This window comes from Cynoglossus semilaevis, chromosome 14, assembly GCF_000523025.1.
Source record: "Cynoglossus semilaevis isolate Cse_v1.0 chromosome 14, Cse_v1.0, whole genome shotgun sequence".
Classification (NCBI taxonomy): Eukaryota; Metazoa; Chordata; class Actinopteri; order Pleuronectiformes; family Cynoglossidae; genus Cynoglossus; species Cynoglossus semilaevis.
The window spans coordinates 8,063,398-8,069,982 of record NC_024320.1 but is presented as its reverse complement, the minus strand read 5'-3'; the positions used below and the strand labels follow the sequence as shown (position 1 = coordinate 8,069,982).

Here is a 6,585-nt window from a genome sequence, read left to right as displayed (position 1 = left end):
AGTGGTTGAGGAGGTGGACTTGGCTTCAGAAGTTGAATCATGACAGATTTACTTGTGACATTTCCTGCATCATTCATTTGTCTTGTCTGCATGTCTTTTCCATCTGTTCCAGGAAACAAAGAATACCTAATGATGGATGGGTAAGTGTAATTTTAACATTAAGCATTATTACAATATTCAATTGTAGAATATACTGTATGTAAAAATGGATGTAAGATTTCAGTTAAAAAAATACTAGCAAGTACCAACAATTATTTTATTACACAGAAAATTATCATTTTAAATGGGTGACATAGTGGTTAAGGAAGTGGACTTGGGTCCGGAAGGTTTCAGGTTTGAGTCCACCAGCTGCCAAGTTGTCACAGTGGTGCTCTGATCATGGCACCGTCCCCACACACTGATCCTGGGTGTTTAAAGCTGCCCACTGTTCACTTTGGTGATGGGTTAGAAACAGAGGTCACATTTGGTTGTGTGCAGTGGTGAGCTGTGTCACAATAAGGAGTTCACTTTCACTTTGCACTTAAACAGATCTCACCATTGTCTCATAAACATTCCCTTTCAAATTTGCAATCTCCACCTTCACTCTTTGGCAACTCTGTGTGGTTGATTTCATCTACTACTGTGCTTATCTCTGTACACTACCTTTTTTGCAGCTTCAATTCCCCTGCATCAATCACTTCTTCTGACCTTCACTTTTCCAGGTTTTCGTCCATGGCTGCATACCCTCACAGATGACACTGTTACAAGCAATGTAGTAATATGTTAAGTTAATTCAAAATTGCCCTAACTTTTGGAACAAACTGTTCTGAGCTTAAAACATCCAATATGGCAGCCTGTAGGGAAGCCTCATTTTAGTTTAAAAAAAGCTACAATTCATACTTAAATAAGTATGAAATTATAAGTAAGTAACAAATTATAAAAGCATTCGTCACAACATTCAAGGGCAACATCTCTGCCAATAGAAATAGCATGCTACTCTGTTGCATGGATGAACCTCTAATATAATCACTGTTTACATTGTGTTGCATTACTAACTACCAGAACCTTCTACTGGTCAGCACCCCCCTCCACCCACCCCCACTCCCTATAATGTCTGAATTTAAAAAGAATAACCTACAGAAAAACAGTGTTCTTCCTGTCACTCTCTGATCTGGACAAATCCTTTATTAAGTATTAGGATTAAAATACTGTGCCTCTGCTGCTGGAACGCACCAAAACGATCATGTAACAAAAAGATTAAACTGCTTGACTTTTGGCAATGATGACTGATATTGATGACAACACGTACAACACAATTCAAAAAGTGTCTCAATTGTGTAAAAAAAAAAAAAAAAAAAAGCCCGCCATGTTGGCTCCATTCACGACACAGTGACAGTGAGCGGGCGCAAGGGGGAGACATTTTCCGTTCTTGCATCTCTGCGCCTTCTGCTCCACGCGCCCTAGCAACTGCAGCATCAGCGCGAGACGCACAGCGCTGCTGCAGCGTCACAGCACCCCGTAGGTTATGTTAAGTTAGAAAGCAGATGACCAGAAATGCATTCCTCTATTTTAAGAATAAAAACAAAAGTATATTTGTGGCGTTTACTGTGGTTTGGTATCAGTTTATTTGCCCCAGAATTGTACTAGAGCGGTTGATTCATGTTTAAGCTGATAATCAATATTGATTTTGTCTCTTGTCACCAGAGAAGAGGACAGCGCCGATGTTTTATTGTGAAAGGAATAACCGGAAATGCACATGTACAAACTACCGTGATTAGCTATATTGGTCCTCCCGTCGTGTCAACCGAGGCTAGCCCAGCATCACCGTTACCCCTTCTATATCCTTCGTGTTGTTATTATGGTGTCTTTTTTATTTATCGATAATTTTGTTGTTTATATTCACGGTTTGCTGAAATTATTTATCAGTCTATAAATGCATGTTAGAGTTCGTTTTGATTTTATTTTATTATTTTACAAAACATTGTGACTGTAGCTGCCTCGGCCATCGTGCCGCATCCCCGAGTAGAGAGAAAAAAAATTTATCCATCCACGACGAGGACGTAAAAAAGGCAGACTGCAAGTACGACGGCGCCAATTTCCACAAAATTCATGTGTCCACAAAAGCTGTTCCGTCTTTCAGTGTTATGTTGTTAGCAAAAGAAGCTCTCCTCGCCTGTAGACGACCTCACCCCAGCTTCACTCGCCGCCTGTGTAGCATCCTGACGCAGACACAAACATCAGTGGATACGGCGGGATACGTAGGAGCCCTGTGCTCCTAGAGGTGCAGCATCTCGTTGAAGCAGGTGAGCTGAGATTTTGTTTTTCTTCATGTTTTCATTTCATTCAACCGTGAGATGGCGTTATCAATTCAAGTCGTTTCATTTGCAAAATGTTTTGTAAACAAGGTTTCTCCAGCACACACGCCTACCACGTCTGCTTGTTTATGATGTTCTGTTTGTTGCTAAATGTTTGGCTATTTGTTATGAACAGCAGTAAGTGCAGCTGATCCAAATTTAAACGTTAGTAAAATTGATGTATTAATTGTGTTGTAAAGATATGTTGCAATATAATTCTAAAAATAAAGGCATTTATTTTACAAAAAAATAAAATAGAATATCAAATCGTTAACAGATTAAAAAAACTAAGAGTTGATTTAAAAAAATATGAACTACTCGATTTAAACTATGCTATGAATTACATTTTTTAAAAATCTGAAATTTAACTTTATATTTAACTAATATTTAAAATAAAGTAGGGGAATGGATAAAAAAAGTTATTCAGCTAAGGAATAGCTAAATGTCAGTGGAAAAGTCAAATATATCCATAAACATCATAGCAAAAAACCATTATACACATACATGAACACTGGCATTAGTAGACCATTGTCAGCTGTCATAAACATAGCTGTATCTGCTCAGAAAATGTTGTGTTACAAATTAAAGGTAGTCAAAAGCTAATTACTGAAAATAACATATATAAATATGTTTTATCTAAGATTAAGGTATGAATGCTTAATTGCTATAAATGATAGATATAGATTTTTTTAAAGAAGCTTTTATAATTTAAAGTACAATATGTTTACTACAAATGTAGCCAAACCATACAGCAGCAAGTTACTTCAAAACTGCTAGAAATCAGTACAAAAAGTTTAGTCAAATCATCCCACACTAAATCAGAAAAAACTAAAAAAAATCAATAAATATTGCAGGTGGCTGGTTGGCTAGCAAGACTTTCTTTCTTTCACAAGATTTAAAATAAGGATAAGTAAATATAATAGAGGAACAGCTAAAGCTGAGGGACCCAGTGAACTGCTTGATTTTGCATTTATTTAGTTGGAGTATTCAGCATTTTACTGCATGTGGGTCTTCACCCTGGTAGTTGATGTGTAATCCTACAGTCACCATAACAAGAGCTCACTGCTCTGTGTCACAGACTGAGGAAAACCTGTCAAAATAAAAGAGAGCTGGTTACTGCTAACCCCCACCACACACATATACCCACACACACACACAGTGCAGCTGTGCATTAATGAATATCAGTTGGCCTTGTTCCCTAGCAACAGTGATGTGCTCCAGCACAGGCCTGAGCCAAATTTAGCTGCAGGATCAAAAGTGCCTCTCTCAGCTCACACAGAGCTGAGTATTTCCATTGAGAAAACCCTTTTAAAAAACCTGTTTGTCGTTCTGTGTGTTACTATGCCTATGTCTGTTTAGATTTTCTACTTTAATACTGCATTTTGTGCAGCAGTTTGTTTTAAATTATTTTTATTTATTATTTACAATGTCCTCGACGTATGGCGTTTCTTGGTTACATCACCATCTTTCATACATTTATTTTTTGTATTATTTAGTTTAGTCTTGTTTCATCATTTAGACGTACAGTTAAAACTCACCCACTAGTGGACAAACTCAATGTAATGTTATCATTATGATACCTTAACGTAAATTACAATATGAAGCAAAAACTGTAAAATGAAATGACAGTTACAGCATTTGTCTGCTAAATCAGGGTCACTGGGTCAGAATCAGGCCACGGCCGCCAGTGACCACCCACCCCCTGTTTTAAGCTGTTCAAAGACTATCAACCAGGGAGCTGTGTGCGGATTAACGTCACTGTGACTAACCAGAAGGCTGGACAGACTGAGTGAGGCGGCCATGAGCTGCTTATCCTGCCGACCAACTGTGTGTCTGATGGTTTGTTTATGTGTTTACACAGACAGGCAGGCCTTTAATAGGACAGCATGACTGCAACAGCAGCCTGTAATTGATAGCTGTCCTATTTTAATGTGCACTGCCCTACTACATAAACAGGGCTTTTCTCCACTACATAGTCAGATATGCATGCCATTAGGGCTATTGGTTGATAATTAAGTTTTGGGAAGTCTGAATAGAAAATGTCCAGCTAAGCTTCTGTAGACGGCACTGCTCTCATGTCAAAGACTATATCAGTGATCATCAACTGGTGGCTCACCCTCCAATCCAACCCAAGGCTGGATTGGAAAATAAACATCAAATAATTATGTTAGACAAAAAAAAATTGATGTTTGTTTCATTTTACTTGAGTGAAAAACTCTGTCTCCAACAGGTGACCCAGCACTAGATGTTGTTTGGGTTTTAAATGTCAGATCAACAAAAGAGTTGTAGGATCACAGATTGAGTGAGTGGAAAATAACAAGGGATTAGGTCGGAACTAGCTAAACATAATGGATAATAGCTTAATGATAGTTAACATAATAAAATCAAAATCATCATGACAGCTAAAACATTACAAAACCTATTCCTGAAGTAACTCAAATCTTAAAGTTAGCAAAAGATAAACAAATAATAATCGTGCAGGAAATTGTTCACTTCCTGTTAATAGTGACACAAATTAACCAAATCCTTAAAGTTAATTACTGTAAGAGTTAGCTGAATTGCTAATTGATAGCTTTTCTAACCATTTAAATTGAGTAAATAATAATACATTTTACCTAAGCCTCAAATTGACAAAGTAAGAACAGATTCGGTTCCATCTTCAGTTAGAACCCTGGAGTAGTTTCAGTAGAACCACACCAAGCACTTTGTCACTGTGTGAGTCCCTGCTGTGTAACTTACCCATGATGCATCATGAAAGTGATTGTGGTTTTATGGACTCAAGTCTGGAATCCAGAACTGTTGACCGTTACCTTGTCTCTGTGTTGTCCTCCACAGGCTACATCTGTGACCTTCACCCTGTGACCTGTGACCTGTGACACTTCCTCCACCTCATCCTCTCCCTCGTCGAGCTTCTCATTCTCCTCCTGGTCTCCTGCTATTGCGTCCAGCTGTGGCCCTCACAGGGCGCGATCGCTGGCTCTCACCTGACAGGTCCCTGGCCTCAGGACGAAAGCCAGCACCAACACGTTTCCTACATGAGGGACAAGGCCACACAGGTAAGTAGTCCACAGGTAACAGAATCAAGCAAAATGTATTTTTATTTAACAAAAAAAGAATTATTTAAACAAATTGGAATTCAATTTTAATTAATTCTGCTGTATGGGATATTTAGTTCAACAACATTGAACATGTGGCGCAGGTGAAGACTTCACTTACTCACAGTCAACACATGTAAACGACACTTACGATGTGAGTTTCAAGCTGTGCTCAAGTGTCCTAAAGTTTGGTTTTTTGCAACACTTTTCATTGCATTGAGTACTACATTTGAAGTATTATTAATGATTGTACGTTTAACCTTGGATAATTGTAGCATCAAACAAATGCACACCTCTTCACTCTATTGATTGCAGATGACAAAGTGGTATTCACAGCATATATTTTATTAAATTGAACTACACAGTATTCTTGGGCTTGTACACAGTGTTGCTGTATTTCAGTAAAAATACATTTAGTGTAAGTCCAACATTAGTTAAACAAAAATCTCAAAAACAGGCCAAGTAAAATATGATGTCCTGCAGTAAATGACAGAAAATGGTTTAAGGTTCACTCTTATGAGCCACACCGACTTATTCTCTACACCAAGTAAGTAAAGTAAAAGTAAAGTAAAATATGATGTCATGCAGTAAACGACAGAAAATGGTTTAAGGTTCACTTTTATGAGCCACACCGACTTATTCTCTACTATTGAAATGACTCTCATGAAAAAATGAACTCTCATCAAAAAATGAATCAAAAATTGTCCAAATACGTAGTAAAGATATGTTGCCGTAGCTGCTGCTTTTGAGTGTTTCATCCTTCGTAATCTATGTGATATATGTTTGTGTCAGACCCCCAGGGTCTGGGCAGATGAGAGAAGGAGGGGCTCTCACAAACGCTCAGCCTCCTGCGGGAGCACCGACCAGCTCAAAGAGGTTTGTTATGAGTTTCTACACTGCTGTGGTTTTCACTACATCACCAGCCTCACAGTCACCCTACATGGACTGCTCAGAGGTTTCTCCTTCGCTCAGCTCCATGTATGCTCTAACCTCCTATGTAACGCTCTGTCTCTCGTCAGATTGCCAAACTGCGTCAGCAGCTTCAGCGCAGCAAGCGCAGCAGCCGACATCGGAGGGAGAAAGAACGGAAGTCTCCGTTCAATGCCATCATACAGTCACAGGTGATCAGCACGGTGTGTGTGTGAGTGTGTGTGTGT

The 6,585-nt window shown here is 38.7% G+C and overlaps 1 protein-coding gene across 1 annotated transcript in view; it reads left to right on the top strand.

Annotated features, from left to right (window-relative positions):
* The first annotated feature begins 1,364 nt into the window (after positions 1-1,364).
* The window catches only part of fam117ba (family with sequence similarity 117 member Ba), a 10,380-nt gene continuing 5,159 nt past the window's right edge, over positions 1,365-6,585 (top strand). Inside the window, exons 1-4 of the mRNA XM_008324865.3 lie at positions 1,365-2,282; positions 5,169-5,389; positions 6,221-6,304; positions 6,448-6,549. Of these exons, the coding sequence (XP_008323087.1) occupies positions 5,369-5,389; positions 6,221-6,304; positions 6,448-6,549 (207 nt within the window). The 5' untranslated portion in view covers positions 1,365-2,282; positions 5,169-5,368. The remainder of the gene's footprint in view (positions 2,283-5,168; positions 5,390-6,220; positions 6,305-6,447; positions 6,550-6,585) is intronic.